Source organism: Zophobas morio, unplaced genomic scaffold, assembly GCF_036711695.1.
Source record: "Zophobas morio isolate AGI-343-1 ecotype UQ-CSIRO unplaced genomic scaffold, CSIRO_AGI_Zmor_V1 ptg000030l, whole genome shotgun sequence".
NCBI classification, from domain to species: Eukaryota; Metazoa; Arthropoda; class Insecta; order Coleoptera; family Tenebrionidae; genus Zophobas; species Zophobas morio.
Genome location: NW_026972135.1, coordinates 4538192 through 4561160, shown reverse-complemented (window position 1 = coordinate 4561160; position 22969 = coordinate 4538192). Strand labels below are relative to the sequence as shown.

The following is a 22969-nucleotide window of genomic DNA, read 5'->3' as shown; positions in this document are numbered from 1 at the left end:
TAAATTTTCAATTTTCCAGTTTCTCAATTTCTCGATTAAACGATTTTTTGATTTTCTCATTTCTTGATGTATCGACTTTTCAATGTTTCGATTTTTCAGGTTTTTAAAAATAAAAAAAACTCATCCGAAAATTTATATTGAAAAACTAAGATTTTGAAAAAATTGACCAAAAAATCTTAAAAAAAAATCTGGGAAATACATTTTCGAATTTTGGATTTTTTCGATTCCTCAATTTTCCAATGTTTCAGTTTTACGGTTTTTCAAATTTCCTATTTTTATATTTTTCGAGTTTTTAATTCTTAAATTTTTGATGATTCTAAGTTTTCAATTTTTCGATTTCTCGATTAAACGATTTTTTGACTCTTATTGAATTAATTATTAAGGATTACCCACATTACAAAGTGATTTACTTTTTTGTTTCATTTGATATTTTTAACTAAGTAATAAATTAATGCTTAATAGTTTCAAAATAAACTTTGTTTAAGATAAAATGACTCATTGTATTGAAGTAACGTCGAATTCTCATCTGCAAACTGAAAGAGGACCCACTCTGCTATATTTCAGGAGCTTAGGAATGTAAAAAGATCCAAAAGTTTCTATAATTACTTTAATATGATGTAACAATACAGTACTAAAATATAAGTCATTGGTAAAATTAAAAGCTACTAAATAAAACGTAAGACGTAGACTTTTAACCTTATAAAAAATAATGTAATGTTCAATAAACACGAACTAGTACGACGACTCGAAATCAGTACCAGATTCGTCTCTTTTTTCCTTTACCATTTTCGGCGAGGCAGTTATTAAATCATACGCCCACCCAATTTTGGCCATGATGTCAATAAAAACCGCAGACCAATTATGAGGAGACGTCCCCAATTCTGCTGCTTTGTAATCCCATGGGAAAACATGATGGTAGTTATGCCAACCTTCGCCACCACTTAGTACTGCCGCCAGTTTGTTTTCGGTAGCTCTAATCGACCTAAAATCCTCCAAATAACCACAAGACTCTACAGCGTTCAACTAGTACCTGTTGTATGGCTTAGTACCCCAAGTATGGGCCACACTGTTGACCACCCAAGTAAAATGCAAAGTAAGGACATAACGAAGCATCCCAGCTACGCAAAACGAAATGTACAAATTCTCATTCCAAAAATACCAAGGCACCATCGTCGGGAACACAAAGCACAAAACGGGTGCCAAAACCACGTAGTACCTGCAAAACGTCAACCTTGTAGTCTGAGACTTAGTTACCCCAGCTTGGGTTACTTTTTACTTCCCGAGCGTAAGCAAAGGAAGTATTGTAATCGAGTCCGTCGGCCGACTCTCTACTTTTACGTTTTCTCGATCTTTCATGACCCCTAGAAGACGAAGAAATAGGTCTCCCATTTCCGTCTGTCTGTCCGTCTTTCCGTCTGTCCGTCCGTCTGTCCGTCTGTCCGTCTGTCCGTCTGTCCGTCTGTCCGTCTGTCTGCCGTCCCGGATTTTTATTAGACAGATAATCTCCGAAAGTACTCGACCGATTGTTGTGAAATTTTGTACTTATATTAAGAATATCATGTAGATGGTAAAACGCTAACCAAAATTTGTCTAATCATCCCCACCACCAAAGCGATGACGTCACTTCAAAATTGTACATAGTAAATGGGTTTTCAATTGTATAAAATAACATAGTCCTACACATTTAGTTTACAACTCTGAATCGACTTTTCACCCGAAACGTCCAGATTTTTGGAAAAAAAATCAAAATTATAAAACAACATTTTGAAATTTAATTTTTAATCTGCTAACCAGAATGCTTTGAAATGTTGCAGATGTTTTAAGGCTATAAAGAGCATCATAAATATTTAGTCAAAAAATATTTGCTTATCCCCTCCAAAAACTTGATGACGTCAGCTCAAAAGTTTGTGGAATAAATCATATCTAAAATGTACAAAATATGATGAGTCTGTACTTGTGATCTATCACTCCATTCATATTTTTTGGATTTGCATATACAGGGTGATTCAAAAAAATTAATGAAAGCGTAAATTTATTTTACTGATTTACTCAGAAACTACAAAACCGAATGCTTTGAAATCTTGCAGATGTTTTAAGGTTATAAAGAGCATAATAAATGTTTAGTCAAAATATATTTGCTTATCCCCTCCAAAAAATTAATGACGTCAGCCCGAAAGTTTGCCGAATAAATCCTATCTAAACTGTAAAAATATGATGAGTCTGTACTTGTAATTTATCACTCCATTCATATTTTTTGGATTTGCATATACAGGGTGACTCAAAAAAATTAATGAATGCGTAAATTTACTTTATTGATTTACTCAGGAAATACAAAACCGAATTCTTTGAAATCCACTGCGAAAAAAAAACATAATAGGCATGTAGTCGTCACGTTTCCGACAGCAAGGGAAGTACTGTCTAAACTCTTTAGACCAATTTTTTTAAGTGAAAATTTTCCAATGGTCCCCCCTTCTTTACTTTTCGGCCAAATTTTGACATTTTCGAAACTTAACTAAACACATTTTCTTGTAGATTTGGAGCTCTACAACTCACTTCCGGAATCGTTTCTTTGATAACTGCAACCGTTTTTCCGGAATCGGCCGTTGAAATATCGAGATTTTTAGAAATTTTCAAAAATTCGCATTTCCTGAAAATTTTCCAATTTCCCCTTCTTCACTGTTCGGCCAAATTTTGACATATTTTCCGCAATAGTTATTAATAATAAAGTAGAAATTCGCTAAAACGCCGCACTTTTACGCCAAAACGACGCGATAATCTTGCCGCCATCCAAGAGAAATTAATAGTGAACACAAAGAACCGCGACACGTGACCTTCGGACAGCTAGCTCAGGTGACAGTGACGTCATCGTACGTCACGATGAGATTGCAAGAATTATTTTTCATATTTTGGCCGGGAAAATGCACATTTTCGGGGATAATTTAACAATTTTTAAACAAATTGATTTGTTTTTAATAATTTCGGACTTGTAGGGCAACGAGTTTCGATTTAATTATCATATTTATTTATGTTTATCATATTTAAACATTATAAGTGATATTAATTATGTTTAAAATTTATAAATTAATATCGTGTAAATGTATAGCTTTGATCAACCAACTTCAAACTTTTCGAAAATTTTCCCAAAATTTAAACATTGTCGAGTGAACGAATCACGGAAGCCGATAAATTAAAACTGAGGTCGTACTTACCCTGTTTTCAGTCCTTTTCGGAAAAATATCCATTTCGTTCGTGTTTACAGTACTAATACAACACATTTTCACTAATATTTATTAATAATAAATTAGAAATTCGTGAAAAGAGCCCTACTTTTAAGCCAAAACGGAGCTCCAGTGTTGTTGCTACCAGACCGGAATCAAAACTAAACACAGAGGACGGAAAAATGTGACCTTTTATCAGGTAGGTCACGTGACAGTGACGTCATCGTACGTCACGATGAGATTGCAAAAATTATTTTTCATATTTTCGCTCAGAAATTGTACATTTTCGGGGTTAATTTAACAACGTTTAAACAAACTAATTTGTTTTTGCTAACCTCGTGTTCTTAGGAAAATGGTTTTCAGTTTAATTATCACATATTAATAGTTATCATATTTAAACATTATGAATTATATTAATTACGTTTAAATTTTATTTAATTATATCGCGAAAATGTATAGCTTTGGCCCATCAACTTCACCGATACATCGCAGCATAGATCTTTTATCAATAGTGCCACGCAATGTTACAAAACACTAACATTGCTGATTTAGTGATGACGCTTATCAAAGAAACGACTCCTATTAAAGGTAGAAGTTGCCGAGGAAAAAAAAGGAAAATGAAGGAAAAATTTGTTAACAACTTGTCTTCACATTTGTCCTTATAAATAATAAATTAAATGTAATACATTTTTGTTTCCTTAAGAATACAAAGTTAACAAAGTTAGTTGAGTAACAAAAGTCTCTTTTGCTCCACGTTGGCCACCAACGAGCGATTTTCAAGATTTTTGTGAAACTTTGCTGGTTTTGAATTTGAATTTTCTGTCCTCGATAGTTGATGCTCAGCAAGAACCACGGGAAGGTCTGGAGCAGATCTCGCTAGGAAAGGAGAGGGCTAGGATTTGTTAATGAGGGATAGAACGTTATACAGTACAATACAAAAGAAATACAATACAGGTACCTACAATCTAACTACAATACAGAATACACTACAGATACAGATACAATTTAGATACAAAACAAATGCAAAGTTAGTACCCAATTCATCACCGGAAGAAATTGCACCAAAAATTGAGAATGTTGCAAAATGAAAACCCAAGCAAGCACACCGATGGAACTCGGAACGAAATCTATTGGTCGCAGTGCTCGTTCGCCCAAGGCAGGAATGCAGCCGCATAAATCCAAGGCCGACTGACCTCATCCTTATAGGATGATGCGACCCAGCGTCTAAGGGCCAACAGAACCCCCCCAGACCAAGAGCTCCTGACGACATGGAGAATTCAGACCTGGAACCAAAGGATGCGCTGTTGCAAAATGAAAACCCAAGCAAGCACACCGATGGAACTCGAAACGAAATCTATAGGTCGCAGCGCTCACACGCCCAAGGGAGAACGCAGCCGCATAGATACAGGGCCGACTGACCTCATCCCTTTGGGATGATGAACCTCATCCTTTTAGGATGATGACCCAGCGTCTAAGGGCCCAGAGAACCCCCCCAGGCCAAAGCGTCTGACGACATGGAGAATTCAGTCTCGGAACCAAAGAATGCACTGTTGCAAAATTAAAACCCAAGCAAATGCACCGTGAAAACAAAGCATTTGCACCACTGGAGCTAAATTGGCAAGGCCCAAGTTAAGTTAGTAACACATACAATATACAGTACAAAATGGTTCAATTACAAAAGTTACAATATACAAATTTCTCCACGTTTGCCACCAAAGAGCGATGACTGTGCTCGCTCGTTGTTGTTGCCCAGCAAGAACCAAACAATACGAGGAGGTCTGGAATGCGTCTTGCCATGAGAAAAACAATAAATTAGAAATTCGCGAACACGGGCTACTTTTAAGCGAAAACGGAGCTCCGAATGCTCAGCTGTTGCTGCCACCAGACCGAAATCAAAACTAACCGAAAACCGCAATATTTGTTCAGGTAGCTCTCGTGACAGTGATGTCATCAAACATCACGATGAGATTTCAAACATTATTTTTCATATTTTGACCAGAACATTGCACGTTTTTAATATGTTCACGTTTGTAAGAAAACGGCTTTAATTATATTAATTAATACTTATCATATTTAAACAGTATATATAAATTAAAACTACAACCGCATTTACTCCGTTTTTGGGAATTTTTGGAAAAATGCACACTTTGTTTCGTGTTCACAGAGCTAATGCAGAACATTTTCATTAATATTTATTATCAATCAATCAATTAGAAATTCGCGAAAACGTGGTAGTTTTACTCCAGAACGGGGCTCCGAATGCTCCGACGTTGCTGCCACCAGATCGAAATCAAAACTGAACACAACGGACCGAAGACCGTGCCTTTGCTCAAGTGGTCACGTGACAGTGACGTCATGGTGTGTCACCATGAGATTACTAAAATTATTTTTCATACTTTGCCCGGAAAATTGCAATTCAACAATGTTTAAACAAATTGAATTGTTTAAAAATTATTTAATTGTGTCATGATAGTTTCTTAGCAGTGTTTGCACGAGTTGATTTCATTAATAATTGTAAATCTGTCATTTATCACCATGTCTTATTATACACAACGAATAATTTTAAAAATAAATAAATAAATAAATTCGCCACTTAGTTGCGAAATTGTTTTCTTACTTTCCTTATTCGGAACAGACGTCTTCACGTGGTGAACGTTCAACTCAGACTGCCCAAAGGTGGCCGCCGACCTGTATATATACCGGCTGGCTGACGCAACAAGACGTTCGCGAATGTTCGGGAAGCTATTCCTTTGTCTGAATATGTCGTGACGTCACGATTCGCGACGTCACAATATGAATCTTTAATTTATCAATGTATTATTAGCAACTGAAATGTTTATATAAATCTTTTTAAACATTGTTTGTTTATATTTGTTAATTTACAAAGTACAGGCTAAAAAATTGGTTGAATACCGGTTGGCTGACGCAACAACACGTTCGCGAATGTTCGAGAAGCTATTCCTTTGTTTGAATACGTCGTGACGTCACGATTCGCCACGTCACAATATGAATTTTTGATTTATCAATGTATTATTAGTAACTAAAATGTTTATATAAATCTTTTTAGACATTGTTTGTTTATATTTGTTAATTTACAATGTACAGGCTAAAAAAATTGTTAAATACTGGTTGGCTGACACAACAACACGTTCGGGAATGTTCGAGAAGCTATTCCTTTGTTTGAATATGTCGTGACGTCACGATCCCCGACGTCACAATTTAAATCTTTAATTTATCAATGTATTATTGGCAACTAAAATGTTTACATAAATCTTTTTAGACATTGTTTGTTTATATTTGTTAATTTACAATGTACAGGCTAAAAAATTGGTTAAATACCGGTTGGCTGACGCAACAAGACGTTCGCGAATGTTCGGGAAGCTATTAACCAATAACACGTGACGTCACGCTGTGGCGGGAACTCAGCGTTTGACAAGCGCCGTGAAACTCCATAAGTGACAATGTTAACATTTTCGCATTTTATTTAAAAGTGTAGGTATTTATCTAGAAAATAAACATGTGACTAGCTTCTTTCATATCTTTTCTGTGTGTCAGGGTGCTTTTTTTTGGCGATTTGAGTTTAAAAATACATAATAAAAATAAAAATAGAGAACGCTGTTTTGGTCTGAATTCCTCGTCACCCAAAATACATCCGTGTGTTTTAAGCGGTAAATCGGCAATTAATATTTTCGTGTGAGGTTAATGTGACGGGGTGTGATTTGTTTTTAAAGTATGGATAATTTAAGTGATTATGAACGATGTCTTTCCGTCAAAGAGAAAAACAGATGTACAAAAGTTAAAAAATTTAAACGGCGTAGATCCTTATAAAATGAGTGCAAGTGATTTTAATTTGTGTTTAGACGATGTCCCTACCATAACAATGAATACCATTCTAAACTTTTTTATTTTTGGAATAAGTAAAACAACCCACAATGAAATTCGTGCATTCAAAAGTCTGGAGGCATTTATTCAGTTTTCTCTTTTTTAAACGAGTGTGTCTTTCAACATTACAAGTATTATGAGTGGATTTATTTTGATATTCTACATTTTGTGATGGAACATAATCAGGGTGATCCACATCCGACAAATCTGCAGGTTTACCTAAAAGAGCACCAATGTAGTACCTAATTTATTAGAAACTGTAAATCTAATACGTAGTTACTGTACTCGTTTCAAGGCTTTTAACCAAAACTTCCGCCTTTTTTCCCCATCCTGTATATATTTACCTTTATTGTTGCTAATTGCTGGGAAAAGAAAATAAAATTTGTCCGCATTTCTGGTGCTTCGATTCGCGCAACCCACAACAGCACAAAATTTAGGCATTTTCTCCTAAAATACAAAATATTATAATATTAAGATGCTAGTGTATTTAAAAAACATTGATGTACATTAACACATAATTAATTTGCAAAACAAATAATATAAGATGCAGCGAAGTTAACCTGTACATCATATTGGAAAACATTATTTTTTAAGGATATTCAAACGTTATGGTGCGTTTTACAGATATCTACACAGTCTAGAAACTGTAACAAACTTACCAAACTATAAAAACATAGTTGACACACTCTCAAATTTAAATGAATTCCGAAAATATTAGCATTGACTCTTATGAGAAAACCGGCTAGTTGTCAAACGCTGCCATCTTGATGACCTCGGATGACGTCAGTGTATTTGGCTAATTCCTTTGTCTGAATACGTTGTGACGTCACGATTCGCGACGTCACAATATGAATCTTTAATTTATCAATGTATTATTGGCAACTAAAATATTCATAGAAATCTTTTTCTAGACATTGTTTATATTTGTCAATTTACAATGTATAGGCTAAACAATTGGTCGAAGGCTATTTCGACAGAACTTCCCTCGCTTCTGAAATACAGCCCAACAAATACTGCTTTTCTGAAAAATTATACCCATAAAATTTGATTTTAAAAAAGCCTAATTTTGACAAATTACGCTAATAAAATAGATTCTAATAAAATAGAGGGTGGGCGGGCGGGGTTACTGTCTGTAAATAAAAGATTGTAGAAAAAAGTTAAACTTAACCCCACCCACCGTGTTCTTTCATTTTTACTTCCCGAGCGTAAGCAAAGGAAGTATTGTAATCGAGTCCGTCGGCCGACTCTCTACTTTTACGTTTTCTCGATCTTTCATGACCCCTAGAAGACGAAGAAATAGGTCTCCTATTTCCGTCCGTCTGTCCGTCCGTCTGTCCGTCCGTCTGTCCGTCCGTCTGTCCGTCTGTCCATCTGTCCGTCTGTCCGTCTGTCCGTCTGTCCGTCTGTCCGTCTGTCCGTCTGCCGTCCCGGATTTTTATTAGACAGATAATCTCCGAAAGTACTCGACCGATTGTTGTGAAATTTTGTACTTATATTAAGAATATCATGTAGACGGTAAAACGCTAACCAAAATTTGTCTAATGATCCCCACCACTAATGCGATGACGTCACTTCAAAATTGTACATAGTAAATGGGTTTTCAATTGTATAAAATAACATAGTCCTACACATGTAGTTTACAACAACAATCGACTTTTCACCCGAAACGTCCAGCTTTTTGGAAAAAAAATCAAAATTATAAAACAACATTTTGAAATTTAATTTTTAATCTGCTAACCAGACTGCTTTGAAATGTTGCAGATGTTTTAAGGCTATAAAGAGCATCATAAATCTTTAGTCAAAATATATTTGCTTATCCCCTCCAAAAACTTGATGAAGTCAGCTCGAAAATTTGCCGAATAAATCATATCTAAAATGTACAAAATATGATCAGTCTGTACTTGTGATCTATCACTCCATTCATATTTTTTGGATTTACATATACAGGGTGATTCAAAAAACTAAATGAAAGCGTAAATTTATTTTACTGATTTACTCAGGAACTACAAAACCGAATGCTTCGAAATCTTGAAGATATTTTAAAATTATCATAAGCATGGTAAATTTTTGATCAAAATGTATTTGGTCGTCCCCCCTAAAAAATTTATGACGTCACCACAAAATTTTGCTGAATAAATCCTATTTAAAATGTACAAAATATGGTGAGTCTCTTCTTGTGATTTATCATTCCATTCGAATTTTTTCGATTTGCATATACAGGGTGACTCAAAAAAATTAATGAATGCGTAAATTTATTTTATTGATTTAATCAGGAACTACAAAACCGAATGCTTTGAAATCTTGCAGATGTTTTAAGGTTATAAAGAGCATACTAAATTTTTAGTCAAAATATATTTGGTTATCTTCTACAAAAAACTGATGACGTCAGCTCAAAAGTTTGCCGAATAAATCGTATCTAAAATGTACAAAATATGATGAGTCTGTACTTGTGATTTATCATTCCATTCATATTTTTGGATTTGCATATGCAGGGTGACTCAAAAAAATTAATGAAGGCGTGAATTTATTTTATCGATTTAATCAGGAATTACAAAACCGAATGCTTTGAAATCTTGGGAATATTTTAAAGTTATTATAAGCATGGTAAACTTTTGTTCAAAATGTATTTCTTCATCCCTCCTAAAAAAATTGATGACGTCACCCTTAAATTTTGCTGAATAAATCCTATCTAAAATGCAAAAACTATGATGAGTTTGTACTTGTGATTTATCATTCCATTCATATTTTTTAGATTTTCTTAAGAGGTGGTTCAAAAAAATTAATGAAGTCAATTTATTTTACTGATTAAATTAAAGGCAACACTTATTATTAGTATTACACCCCAATCAACCCAATTTGGTAGACACAAAATGTGTTAAAGGAAAAACTCAGTTGAAACATAAGGGTAGCAAGCTTATTTACATCGACTTTAACATTACAGACCTGCTTTTGTTTTATGCGCTCACTTGGTTCCGCGAATGTGGAATATACATGTTCATAATCAACCAATTGTGAATTTCACCGTCAAGAATTAAAATAAAACTCAATGTTTTATATAATAAGCGGAAGTCGAAGCAATAAAACCGATGGTCGTTTTGTTTACAGTTTCTCTGTTTGACTCTCACGTATGCTGTTACGCTTGTCATCTTAAATTAAGAATGTTTATACATAAACGATTTTCAGTTGCCCCTCATATTACTAGACAGCGGATTTCTGTCGGGCTACGTCACGATTATAGGGGGGGACGTGCTGGATCGCCGGGTGATAGATAATCACTGAATTTAATCGGTACTAATTCCATAAATATAATTAACGATTTATTAATCAAACGGCTAAGTAAATGAGAACGGGAATTAATAGCAGAGTGCAACGAAACAGAGTTATTCTAATCTCAAATAAACGAAGTGCAGTCCGCAACCGCAATGAATTCGCATCCCGTACGAGCCGTACCGAGTTTGGCCTTGCCTAGCCCGACAGAAATCCGCTGTCTAGATATTACACACCGGCGCCGTATACGTGAGTAAATTGTTTCGTTATTTTATTGATTATAAGAAATCAATATTCAAAACGACCCAATTCATTTTCCCGAAAATTTGGGAATACAATAACTTTATTCTTAGTATTACACTACATCTATCCCAACTGATATACGTGTCTTTGCAAAAATGTTGATGACGTCATCACAATTTTTTTTTAAATTCCCACTACAAAAATGTAATAAGAAAAAAAAATACAATAGGCATGCAGTCGTCAAGTTTCCGACAGCGAGGGAAGTACTGTCTAAACTCTTTAGACCAATTTTTTTGGAATCGTACTACCGGATCGGCTTCGAGGTCGCTCAAGTCTATGGTTTTTCCTAGTCTTATGACCTCCGGGTGTTTGCGTACCATCAGCCACCCCATGTGGGAGAAAAAGAAGCCCCTGTTGATGTTGTGGTGGTCGGCGTCGGTGTCCATGAATTTATGATGGACTCGGTGGTCCGAGCCCACTCGTAGATGCAATTTTGGAAAGCTACGGTTTGGAAGAATCATTACATGATTCTGAGGGGCAGTTTCGCTTTGTAGGCCTTGTGGGACCATAGTCTATGGGAACCCGCTGAGGCACCTATACCCCCTGCACGTCCCAGGATAACAACTAAAAGAAGGTATTACAAGTTGTGAGTTTTTGGGGCTTGGTGCTTACAGAACAACGTAGCTTGCCATATTAGAGTCATAGTTAACATGTAGTACAGTCCTAGTACGCTAAAATAGTGATATAAAAGCATCACTATAACATTGGGCCATACTATCTGGGGTTTATAGCTGGCCGCGGAGCTCATTTTTTTGATAATCACTTTTCGCCACTTGATCACAACTGCGACTACAAACGAGAAAATTGTTGTTATATCCGTATGCGTTGACAGAATTAAGAATGCGTAACAATGTGCTTAAATTTTTGTTGCATATGCAATTTAATTGGTCGGGTAAGTCTGGAGGACACCTATTTGAAAATCAAGGAGGTAATAATTTCATACACCTGACAAAATAGCTCCCGACAAAATAGCTTCATGACGAAATAGACAAGGGAGCAAAATTTTAACAAAAGATATTTACATTCACTATTCTTCATTAAACATCAGCAGCCATTTTGTCAACAACAAACAAATGCAAAAAGATGCTTATACAATGCTAAAATATGCAAAGCTTACATAATGTGATTAGAATTAGTGGACCTTGGAATAAATTATTAAAAAATTATTCAATAAACACGTTAGGTACCGCACCAAGTTTTGGGTTGGATAGAAAAATAAAAACACTTGCTGCCAATGTTTTTTTGATCAAAAGATTTGTGGTGGCACAATAACACGTCGGTAAGCAGAGAAAGATAAGTGGCCTCGTGGTCCAGTGGTTAAGATACTTGCCCGGAAAGCATAGAGACGTGGGTTCGACTTCCACCGAGGCACAACATTTTTCTCTGCTTACCTACAGATTCAATTATAATGTCGAATTTGAGTTTTGCGCACTGTCCAGTTTAGTGGACGGCGGTCTGTATGTTAAATATTTTCTCATTTTTTTACAGAGATCTGAACATATACAAATGGCTATCGGGAGCATCGTATCGCCATCTACGCAAAATACATAAATTAAAACCACTGTGTTCAATAAACTGGACAGCGGTATTTAAAGTGTTAATTATGTATTGTATGTATATTAGGGTGATTCAAAAAAAAAATAATTTTTTTTTTCGTGTCAAAGAGGTTCAAAAGTTTCTTTTCAACGTAAAAAAATAGCAGTTAAAAGTTGAGCTCTTAATATTAATATTAAGACCGTCCGCATCGCGTTTTTCTATTTCCCATAAGAATAACATGGGAAAATTTTTGTTTGCACCTTCTGATTTTTATTGCTAGCCCGTCGTGTGTCGTGAAAAAAATTCAATCACATATTTTTATAGAGAATTGAACGCTCTACAAAAAGTGTCTCCTATGATTTTGCGAGAAACCTGACTATGATTTTTTAACCCACTGATGCTGAAAATGTTCGGAAAGAGTTTTACTGGCCTTATTATAGCATAAAATTATAAACAATTACTGTTTAAAAAACTAAATTTAAAATGTGTATAAATTTTTGTGGTGATTTATTCCAATAAGACCATCAAATTTATTGTAATGCATCAAAAACGTCAAAATTTGGATAAATTTAACTTTAGCCTAAAATAACTCTTCAACTATCAGGTTTCTCGCACAATCATAGGAGACACTTTTTGTAGAGCGTTCAATTCTCTATAAAAATATGTGATTGAATTTTTTTCACGACACACGACGGGCTAGCAATAAAAATCAGAAGGTGCAAACAAAAATTTTCCCATGTTATTCTTATGGGAAATAGAAAAACGCGATGCGGACGGTCTTAATATTAATATTAAGAGCTCAAATTTTAACTGGTATTTTTTTACGTTGAAAAGAAACTTTTGAACCTCTTTGTACGAAAAAAAAAATTATTTTTTTTTTTTTTGAATCACCCTAATGTATATCTTGGGTGTATGTTACATAACAAACGAGAAGCATGGGAGTTTATGCATTAATTCTAAAACCAGAAAAAATCCTAAACACTGACAACGAATACAGTAAAGAAAGTGGAATATGGAATGTTCGATTGGATTTGAATCAGGTGACCGTGGCGGCAAGGGCAAAAAATTGACATAATTTTCAGTCAAGAAATCTAAAGTCATGTTACCCATATATATTTTTTAATAAGTGTTAGATGATCTTGAAAATTTAATCAATTGTTTGAGTTTATGCCTTACTTATTTTCATATTATTTCAGCATTATTAATAAGGCGGCATCACGAGGGCAGAATATTGCACACACGCATAATTAACGAGGGCAGTAACAACTTACACGTTTAAAAAAACGGCCGTATTGTGGATTTGCGTGAAAGTAATACATGATTTTGACGACCAAGTCCTTTGAACATGATTCCAGAATTCGGGCTTTTTGGGACTTCGGATACTAGGCGTAGGACTGTGCATTTACAAATAATGAAACAAAAATAAACACGTGTTGACTAATTCGCCAAAATTTTATTTTCCAGATGCGGTTTCGTGAAGTGTTTTTTTTTCAAAATTTTCAATTTCTATAAATTTCGCATTAAAAAAGTAAAGTAATTCCAGGAGCGGATTTCAAATTTTTGTTTTTATGTAAAATCTCTACGTTCAAAAAATGATTCTATATCCGATATATGTATACTGTGTAAATATTATGAAAGAGCGAAAAATTGAAGCATTCAAGGGATAAAAATACGAGAATTTCCAGATTTTTGATTTTTCATCCCAAAAATGGAAAAATTGCAAAATCGAAAAAATTGGAGAAATGAAAAATCAAAAGCAACGAAACAAAAAATCGAAAATTTAAAAGGACAAATAATTGAAGAAACAAGAAATTTAAAGTTGAAAAGTCAAGAATCTACAAAGTCGAAAAGTTGAAAAAACAATTAAAAAATAGAAAAATTGAAAAATGTTAAAATTAAAAAAAAAAAACGAAAAATCAAAATTCTGAGAGATTAAAAAATTGAGAATCGAAAAATCAAACGTATAAAAATTTGAAAAATTCAAAATAAGAAAACCCGAAAAGTTCAAGTAACATAGACTCAAAAATTCAGAAGACTGAAAGCGAAAAATAGAAACAACAGAGAATCTGAAAAAACGAAAAGTGAAAAAAGAAGAAATGAAAAATAAAAAATTGGAAGGACGAAAAATGAAAGAAAAACTCTAGAGATGAGAAATCTAAATATTAAAAATAGAAATCTGAAAAATAAAAAAATCCAGAAATATGAAAAATTGCATAAACGATCCATTAAAACATGAAAAATCGCGAATCTGGAAAATCGAAAAACTGAAAAATTCAAAATATGAAAAATCGAGAATCCAAAAAATTGAAGATTCGAAAAATAGAATAAACGGAAAATAAAAATTCAAGTCAAAAATTAAAATAAATTATTGGAGAAATGAAAAATTGAAAAATTTAAAAGAGAAAAAATCCAAAAATTGATAGTTGAAAAATTGAAAAATTGAAAAACCAGAATTGAAAAATAAAAAAAATTGAAGAAATGAAAAATTAGAGCATCGAAAAAAATGTAACATTGAAAAATTCAAAACACTGAAAACGAAAAATGAAACAAAATCTGAAAAATCAAAAAATTTAGAAATTTGAAACTGACACTCGAAAAATTGACAATCGAAAAATCAAACGTAAAAAATTCTAAACAAGAAAAATCGAAAAGTTCAATTAACGAAAAATTGAAGAATTTGAAAGGTGAAAAATAGAAAAATAAAAAAAAATGAGGAAATGAAAAACAACGAAATTGAAGAAATGAAATTCAGAAGACGAAAAATTGAAAAATTGAGAAGATGAAAAATTAAAACCTGGAAACTCGAAAAATCAAAAAGGGGAAATGCTATACTGAAAAATGTAAAAGACAAAAAAATTGAAGAAATGAATAAACGACCATCTGAAAAATCGAAAAAAAATTCAAAGAAAGAAAAATTGAAAAAATCAAAAGACGAAAAACTGAAATACAAAAATTGAAAATCTGAAAACTCGAAAAAAGTAGATTTAATGAAAAATTTGGAAAATTCGAAAGGTGGAAAATTGAAGAAACGAAGAATCGAAAAATTCAAGACAGAAAATTGGCCATCTGAAAAACTGGAAAATTAAAATAAGAAACGAATGATTGAAAAATCAAAAAACAATAAAGAAAGATTCAAAAGAGGAAAACTGAGAATTTTAGAAGAGAATCGAAAAATTGAAGAATCCAGAAAAAGAAGAAATGAAAAATTTGAATAATCCAAAAGGTAGAAATGAAAAATAGAAAAATAAAAAATCTCGAACGACGAAAAACGAGAGTTCAAAATTGAGAATCCGCAAAATTGGGAATTCAAAAAAAAGAAAAGAAAAATTGAAAAATTTAAGATGAAAAATTGAAAAGCCAAATTCAGAAGATGAAAAATTGAAAAATTCGAAAGATGAAAAACCATAACCTGGAAAACAGAAAAATCGAAAAGAAAGAATGAAAAATTGAAAAAATGTAAAAGACGAAAAATTGAAGAAATTAATAAACGAGAATCTGAAAAATCGGAAAAAAAAGAATTCAAACGACGAAAAATGAAAAACTCAAAAGATGAAATATTAAAAATTGAGAATTTGAAAACTCGAAAAAAGAAAAGATTTAATACAAAATTGAAAAATTCGTAAGATGAAAAATTGAAGAAATGAAAAATCTGAAAATTCAAGATAGAAAATTGAGAATCTGTAAAATTGAACAAATAAAAAGAAACAAATTATTGAAAAATTCGAAGCGAAAAATGGAAAAATTGAAAAACTCAAAAAAGGAAAACTGAAAAATTCAGAAAAGAATCAAGAATCTGACAAATCGAAAAATTGAAGACTGGAAAAAAGTAGAAATAAAAAGTTGAAAAATTCCTAAGGAGAAAAATTCCATCATTAAAATCGAAAATCTGAAAAATCGAAAGAAAGAAAAATTGAAAAATTAAAAAACAAAAAAAGAAGACATGAAAAATTAAAAAATTCAGGAGGTGAAGAATGGAAAAATTAAAAATCGAGAATATGAGAAATCCAAAAAACGAAGAAAAGAAGAAAACAAAATTCAAAAGTTGAAAAATCGAGAATCCGAAAATTTGAATAATTTAATAAAGAAGAAATGAAATATTGAAAGATTCAAGAAGAAAAATGAAAAAAATTGAGGAAATGAAAAATAAAAAAATGCAGTAATGAAAAATTCAGAAGACGAACAATTGGAAAATTCAAAGAATAAAAAATTGAACAATTGAAAACACGAAAAGTCGAAAATCTGGAAGACCGAAACATTAAATATTGAAAAATGCAAAAGTCGAAAATTGAAATAGAAAAAAAATTGAGAAGTTTTTTGAATTTTTAATTTTTCAATTTTGGGACTTCTCGATTGTTTGATTGTTCAAGTTCTCGATATTTCAGATTGGTATTTTCCAGTGTTTCAATTCTTCAATGAAAATCGAAAAGTAAAATAACTGAAAATTCGAATATAGAAAAATCAACTACTCGAAAATCGAAAATCTGAAAAATCGGAAACCGAAAATTTAATAATCGCAAATCGAAGAACCGAAACATCAAAAATTCGAAAAATCAAAAAAACCAATGAACGAAATACCTACAAAAGCAACGAAATATCGAAAGTCGAATAATCGAAAAAACGGATATTCCAAATTTCGAAAACTGAAAATCTGAAAAAGGAAAAATTCGAGATTTCAAAATCGAAAGTTGAAAAAGCAAAAATTCGATTAATCAGATATTCGAGAAACCGAAAATTGAAAAAACTCATTCGAAAATTCATATTGAAAAATTGACCAAAAAACCTTTAAAAAATTCTGGGAAGTACATTTTCGAATTTTTAAATTTTGGGTTTTGATTTCTCGATTTTTTTATTTTTCAATATTTCGGTGTTGGGATTTTTCAATTTTTCGATTTCTCAATTTTTCAGTGTTCCAGTTTTACGATTTTTCAAGTTTTAGTTCTTAAATTTTTAATGTTTCTAAATTTTCAATTTTTCAGTTTCTCAATTTCTCGATTAAACGATTTTTTAATTTTCCCATTTATCGATGTTCCGACTTTTCAAAGTTTCGATTTTTCAATTTTTTGAATTTTGAATTTTTCAATTTTGGGATTTCTCGATTGCTTGATTGTTCAAGTTCTCGATATTTCAATTTGGTATTTTTCAGTGTTTCAATTCTTCAATGAAAATCGAAAAGTAAAATAACTGAAAATTCGAATATAGAAAAATCAACTATTCGAAAATCGAAAATCTGAAAAATCGGAAACCGAAAATTTAATAATCGCAAATCGAAGAACCGAAACATCAAAAATTCGAAAAATCAAAAAAACCAATGAACGAAATACCTACAAAAGCAACGAAATATCGAAAGTCGAATAATCGAAAAAGCGGATATTCCAAATTTCGAAAACTGAAAATCTGAAAAAGGAAAAATTCGAAATTTCAAAATCGATAGTCGAAAAAGCAAAAATTCGATGAATCAAATATTCGAGAAACCGAAAATTGAAAGAACTCATTCGAAAATTCATATTGAAAAATTGACCAAAAAACCTTTAAAAAATTCTGGGAAGTACATTTTCGAATTTTTAAATTTTGTGTTTTGATTTCTCGATTTTTTTTATTTTTCAATATTTCGGTGTTGGGATTTTTCAATTTTTCGATTTCTCAATTTTTCAGTGTTCCAGTTTTACGATTTTTCAAGTTTTAGTTCTTAAATAATAATTGATGTTTCTAAATTTCCAATTTTTCAGTTTCTCAATTTCTCGATTAAACGATTTTTTGATTTTCTCGTTTCTTGATCTATCGACTTCTCAATGTTTCGATTTTTCATTCTTTTGAATTTTTAAATTTTCAATTTTGCGACTTCGATTTCTTCATTCTTCAGTTTCTAGATATTTCAATATTGGTATTTTTCAATATTTCGGTTCCTCAATGGAAATTGAAAAGAAAAAAAATTGAAAATTCGAACATAGAAAAATCAATCAAGTATTCGAAAATCGCAAATCTGAAAAATCTGAAAACTGAAAATTGGAAAATTTAATAATCGCAAATCGAAGAAACGAAAGATCAAAAATTCAAAAAATTAAGAAAACGATGAACAAAATACCGACAAAAGCAATGAAATACTTATAGAAAGTCGACTAATCGAAAATTGTAAAATCCGAAAATCGAAAATGAAAAATTTGGATATTCCAAATTTCGAAAACTGATAATTTGAAAAACCGAAAATTGATAAAACTCATCCAAAAATTCATATTAAAAAATTAAGATTTTTACAAAATTGACGAAAAAATCTGGGAAATACATTTTCGAATTTTGGATTTTTTCGATTTCTCAATTTTCCAATGTTTCAGTTTTACGATTTTTCAAATTTTCTATTTTTATATTTTTCGAGTGTTTAATTCTCAAATTTTTGATGATTCTAAATTTTCAATTTTTCGATTCCTCGATTAAACGATTTTTTGACTCTTATTGAATTAATTATTATTAATTATTACCCACCTTACAAAATGATTTACTTTTTTGTTTCATTTGATATTTTTAACTAGGTAATAAATTTATGCGTAATAGTTTCAAAATAAACTTTGTTTAAGATAAAATGACTCATTGTATATTTGCTATATTTCAGGAGCTTAGGAATGTAAAAAGATCCAAAAGTTTCTATAATTACTTTAATATGATGTAACAATACAGTATTAAAATATAAGTAATTGGAAAAATTAAAAGCTACTAAATAAAACGTAAGACGTAGACTTTTAACCTTATAAATAATAATGTAATGTTCAATAAACACGAACTAGTACGACGACTCGAAATCAGTACCAGATTCGTCTCTTCTTTCCTTTAACATTTTCGGCGAGGCAGTTCTTAAATCATACGCCCACCCAATTTTGGCCATGATGTCAATAAAAATCGCCGACAAATTATGGGGAGACGTACCCAATTCTGCTGCTTTGTAATCCCATGGGAAAACATGATGGTAGTTATGCCAACCTTCGCCACCACTTAGTACTGCCGCCAGTTTGTTTTCGGTAGCTTTAATCGACCTAAAATCCTCCAAATAACCACAAGACTCTACAGCGTTCAACTAGTACCTGTTGTATGGCTTAGTACCCCAAGTATGGGCCACACTGTTGACCACCCAAGTAAAATGCAAAGTAAGGACATAACGAAGCATCCCAGCTACGCAAAACGAAATGTACAAATCCTCATTCCAATAATACCAAGGCACCATCGTCGGGAACACAAAGCACAAAACGGGTGCCAAAACCACGTAGTACCTGCAAAACGTCAACTTTGTAGTCTGAGACTTAGTTACCCTAACTTGGGTTACTTTTTTTGGAATCGTACTACCGGGTCGGCTTCCAGGTCGCTCAAGTCCAGGGTTTTTCCTCGTTTGATGACGTCCGGGTGTTTTCGCACCATCAGCCAGCCCATGTGGGAGAAAAAGAAGCCCCTGTTGATGTTGTGGGGGTCGGCGTCGGTGTCCGTGAATTTATGGTGGACTCGGTGGTCCCGAACCCACTCGTAGATGCAATTTTGGAAACCTATGGTTTGGAAGAAACATAACATGATTCTGAGGGGCAGTTTCGCTTTGTAGGCCTTGTGGGACCATAGTCTGTGGGAACCCGCTGAGACACCTAGACCCCCTGCACGTGCCAGGATAAAAGCTAAAAGAAGCTATTACAAGTTGTGAGTTTTTGGGGCTTGGTGCTTACAGAACAATGGAGTTTGCCATTTTGGAGTCATAGTTAACACGTAGTACAGTCCTAGTCCGCTAAAATAGTGATATAAAAGCATCACTATAACATTGGGCCATACTATCTGGGGTTTATAGCTGGTCGCGGAGCTCATTTTTTTGATAAACACTTTTCGCCACTTGATCACAACTGCGACTACAAACGAAAAATTTGTTCGTATATCCGTATGCGTTGACAGAGTTAAGAATGCGTAACAATGTGTTTAAATTTTTGTTCCATATGCAATTACAAAATGCTAATATACGCACAAACTTTGATAATATGTGCATATTTTTAGAATTGGTGGGCCTATCTACGCGTCTTCAGCGTTGCGTAGTCATACACTGAAGTATATTTTGTGATTGTGAAGGTCTATTTGTCCAATACGTGTGCTTTTAAAGCACGTCTGAGCCTTCTTCGATCGTCGCAAACGACGACTTGATTCACCATCGGCGAAAATATCGCTGCATCACGAGGGCAGAATATTGTACACACGCATAATTAACTAGAGCAGTCATAACTTGATTAGAAGAAACGGACATATTGTGAATTTGTGAGAAAATTTGAAAAATGACTTCAGAATTTTGGACTTTTAGGACTTCCGATACAAGTTTTTTGCTAATTTCAGTGTGGGACTAATACTTATTGGGTGTAGAATCGTTTTTTGAACATAGAATTTTAAGATTTTACATGTAAATACAGAAATTTGAAAATATTGACTACTAGATACAGTTTTTTCAATTTCTATAACTTCCGTATTAAACGTGTTAAAGCACTTAATTAGGGAGCGGATTTAAAATTTTTGTTTTTATGTAAAATGAGAGGTAAAATCCCTATGTTCAAAAAACTATTCTATATCCGGGATATGTTTACTGTACAATACATATACAATATATATAGTAATAGTAATAGTAATAGTAATATATATTTGTGTTACCATACAAAATATTTACACACGTCATAAAATAATTAACAAAAGCTTAATACTAAATCATAACTAACAAAGGAAAAGCACATTAGTTTTGCATTGATTTCATAAATTGAAAAAATTCTTCAAACGAGAAAAATGCATTTTGTATCAGTATTTTCTTAATACATACTTTAAATTGATTGAGATTAGCCTTTTTCATTGCAGTAGGTACCGCGTTGTAAAATTCCACACAATAGTGAGCAATGCTATTTTCAGATCTTTTAAGTCTAATGAAATCATTTCGCAACAAATGCCTATATCGAGTGGCGTATTCATGTTCGCCAGAGCCATAATTCGCTTGGTTTTGATAAATGAATAAAAGACATTGCAATATAAATTCACACGGAACTGTAATAATACCAAATTTTGTAAACAATTGTCGACAATCTTCTCTGTATCCGAGTCCACCAATGACCCTAACACATTTTCTCTGAAAAGCGAATATCCTTCCAGCATGAGCAGAATGACCCCAAATGAGTATACCATAAGAGATAATACTGTGAATTGTGCCAAAATAAGCAGTAACAAGAATATTTTGAGAAACAACACTATAAAGCTTACGGAGCAGAAATAATTTAGTTGCCAATTTTTTTAACATATGATCAATATGAATCTCCCAGGTCAATTTCCCATCAAGATAGAAATAAATAATTAAGAAAGAGCGAAAAATTGAAACATTCAAAGGATAAAAACTAGAGGATTTCCTGATTTTTGATTTTTCATAAGCTTGAATGAAAAATTGAATAGATGAAAAATCGAAAAATTGAAAATTTCAAACGGCAAAAATTGAAGAAATGAAAAATTGAAAAATTCTATGGAAACATGAAAACTGGAGAATCTGAAAAAATTAAAAGTTGTAGAATCGAAAACAGAACTGAAAAATTCAAAAGGTGAAAAATAATTGAAAAAACAAAACATCGAAAAAATCGATATAGAGACATCTAAATATTAAAATTCAAAAATCTGGAAAATCGAAAACTGAGAACAAGAAAAAATAAAAAACTGAAAGTTTGAAAATAGAAGAAACGATTAATTAAAAGTTGAAAAAACAACTAAAAAATAGAAAAATTGATAAAATTAAAAAAAACGAAAAATAAAAAAAATCGAATTTCTGAGAGATTAAAAAATTGAGAAATTTTAAATTGACACTAGAACAATAAGAAAAGCCAAAAAGTTCAAATAACGAAAAATTGAAAAATTCGAGACAAAAAATTGGACAATTGGGGAAATGAAAATAAAGAAATTGAAGAAATGAAATTTAGAAGACGAAACTTTGAAAAAATTGAAAATACAAAAAACAAAAATGAATCGAAGAAATGAAAAATAGAAAAATTAAAGAATGAGAAAATTATAAAATCGAAAAATTGAAGAAACGAAAAACCTTAACATTGAAAAATGAAAAATTCAAAAGACTGAAAAAGAAAACTTGACAATCGAAAAATCAAACGTATACAAATTTGAAAAATTCAAAACAAGAAAAATCAAAAAGTTCAAATAACGAAAAATTGAAAAATTCAAAAGGTGAAAAATGGAAAAATAAAAAATCGGGAATCTAAAAAGTCGAAAGAAAGAAATGAAAATTAGAAAAATTGAAAATTTCGAGGCGAAAAATTGGACAATTGGGGACATGAAAATAAAGAAATTGAAGAAATGAAATTTAGAAGACAAAACTTTGAAAAATTTGAAAGATAAAAAATCAAACCCTGGAAAATCGAAAAATCGGAAAGGGAAAATGAAATATTGAAAAATGTACCTAAAAGACAAAAACTCAAAAGATGAAAAATTGAGAATTTGAAAATTCCCAGAAAAAAAGATTTAATGAAAAATTGAAAAACTGCAAAAAGAAGAAATGAAAAATTCAAAAGAGGAAAACTAAAAAATCGAAAAATTCAAGAATGGAAAAAATAGAAATAAAAATTTAAAAAATTCCAAAGCTCAAAATGGAAAATTAATAATCGAAAATCTGAAAAATCGGAAAGAAGAAATGAAAAAATGAAAAACTGAAGATACAAAAAAAACAAAAATGAATCGAACAAATGAAAAATAGAAAAATTGAAGAATGAGAAAATTACAAAATC

At 32.1% G+C, this 22969-nt stretch overlaps 1 protein-coding gene and 1 pseudogene across 1 annotated transcript; both read right to left on the bottom strand.

Moving 5' to 3' along the window:
• Positions 1–717: 717 nt before the first annotated feature.
• Positions 718–11443, bottom strand: LOC135139148 (acyl-CoA Delta-9 desaturase-like; annotated as a pseudogene).
• Positions 11444–18839: 7396 nt separating this feature from the next.
• LOC135139106 (acyl-CoA Delta-9 desaturase-like) lies at positions 18840–20072 on the bottom strand. Its single transcript, XM_064069208.1, has 4 exons — positions 19901–20072; positions 19516–19852; positions 19277–19462; positions 18840–19228 (listed from the first exon to the last, which is right to left on the bottom strand). The coding sequence occupies exons 1-4, from the start codon at positions 20034–20036 to the stop codon at positions 18979–18981; spliced, it is 909 nt and encodes a 302-aa protein (XP_063925278.1). The 5' UTR covers positions 20037–20072; the 3' UTR covers positions 18840–18978.
• Positions 20073–22969: the final 2897 nt, after the last annotated feature.